The sequence below is a fragment of the Larimichthys crocea genome, unplaced genomic scaffold (assembly GCF_000972845.2).
Source record: "Larimichthys crocea isolate SSNF unplaced genomic scaffold, L_crocea_2.0 scaffold729, whole genome shotgun sequence".
Lineage (NCBI taxonomy): Eukaryota > Metazoa > Chordata > Actinopteri > Sciaenidae > Larimichthys > Larimichthys crocea.
The window spans coordinates 693-2,429 of record NW_020859633.1 but is presented as its reverse complement, the minus strand read 5'-3'; the positions used below and the strand labels follow the sequence as shown (position 1 = coordinate 2,429).

The following is a 1,737-nucleotide window of genomic DNA, read 5'->3' as shown; positions in this document are numbered from 1 at the left end:
GTCCGAGAAAAAATATATTTCTGTAGGGGGCAAAATTTGCAATAATGCATTCACTTTAAGATTGAGTTAATATTTAAATGATATCATGGTTTAAAATGTGTTACCATAATGAAGACTGTTTATAAGTTTCAGTATTCATTCTAACAATACATTGCGCATTTTGAGAGTTTGGTTTCTAATTGGAGTATATACTTGGAAAGAGTATACAGTGCAATTCTTCAACATTGCGAGTACCAAACAATGGTTGCTTTACAATGTAATGATTCGTATGCTCAATTTAAAGTGTAATTGGCAGACATTCTCAAAATGTCTTTGCCAATCAGATGTTTAAATGAGGTCTTCACATACCTGCAGAGTGGAAGCTGCTGAGTCACTAGTGTCTGTCAGTCCTGTGCCTCTTGGTATACTCGACACGATGTATCTGGAGCCCTTTGGCACAGGCTGTCTGACCACCAGCTTTCCTTTCCTGGTCTCTGCTAGAAACAGACTGTACCAGTATGCATCGTTGGAGACCAGAGTGGAATCTGCGATGGTGGAGTTCCTCTCACTGATCACACTGTTCCTGCAGGGAGGAGCCGCTTTGCTGGGCTTGGGTTTCTGACACTTGAGCACGATGGTGACCAGTATGGTGATCAGCAGGAGAAATGACACCGAGCCCAGACCGATGACCAAATACAGGTTTAGGTCTGAAAAGATGTCGTATTCTAGAGGCACCTCAGTCATGTCAGAGTAGGCCTTGACTGCAGTCTCCATTGTGGACAGCTTGATGGTGACTGTAGCAGAGAGAGCAGGCTCCCCATTGTCCTTGGCAACAACAACCAGTCTCTGGTGGCGCGGATCTCTGTAACTGAACATCCTCATAGTCCGGATCTCTCCGTTGTATTGGTCCAGACTGAACAAGGTGGCGTCAGTCACCTGTAGAAACTGGTAGGTAATCCGAGAGTTGTGCACCGAGTCGGTGTCTAAGGCTATCACCTTGGCAACCAGAGAGCCTTTGTCGGTGGATCTGGGGATCTTTTCCTCCACCACTGAGCCATGTGCGCGCCATGGAGACACAATAACTGGAGCGTTGTCGTTCTGGTCCACAATGATGATGTGGACAGTCACGTTACTGCTGAGTGGAGGAGAGCCAGAGTCTCTGGCCTCGATGTGGAAAAGAAACTCCTTCTCGATCTCATAGTCAAAAGTTTTCAGTGCGTAAAGATTACCGTTCTCTGGATTGATGGAGAACAGCATGGACATGGAGGTGTTGGCTATCTCCTTCTCAAGGATGAAATAAACTAGATACTGGTTTTCATGGAGGTCAGGGTCAAACGCAGTGAGTGAACTGAGCAAGGCCCCAGGTGCGTTATTCTCCGTTACACGTATAGTATAAAATGACTGAGGGAACTGTGGAACATTGTCATTAACATCCAGCAGTTCTAACGTCATAGTTTCATTGTCAGATAAAGGAGGAGAGCCTCTGTCTGTAACAGTGAAAGTGATGTCATATTCTGGAACCTTCTCACGGTCTAACGGCTCTGACACTACTAATTCATAATAGTTATCAGAGGATTCCCTCAGTCTGAAAGGCATATTATCTGGAATATGAAGATCAACCACTCCATTGTCACCTGAGTCTTTATCACTGACACTAACTACAGCTATCACTGTGTCTAATTCTATGTTTTCATTGACTGGACTCTGAAATGATTTAATAGATATTTCTGGGTGATTGTCATTCATGTCTTCAACCAG

General features: G+C 44.3%; 1 protein-coding gene across 1 annotated transcript in view; it reads right to left on the bottom strand.

The window, feature by feature from the left end:
• Positions 1 to 348: 348 nt before the first annotated feature.
• The window catches only part of LOC109137678 (protocadherin alpha-C2-like), a gene marked incomplete at both ends in the record, with an annotated part of 2,076 nt that continues 687 nt past the window's right edge, over positions 349 to 1,737 (bottom strand). Inside the window, one exon of the mRNA XM_027276946.1 lies at positions 349 to 1,737. This exon is cut by the window's right edge and continues 687 nt beyond it. Coding sequence (XP_027132747.1) covers positions 349 to 1,737 — 1,389 coding nt within the window.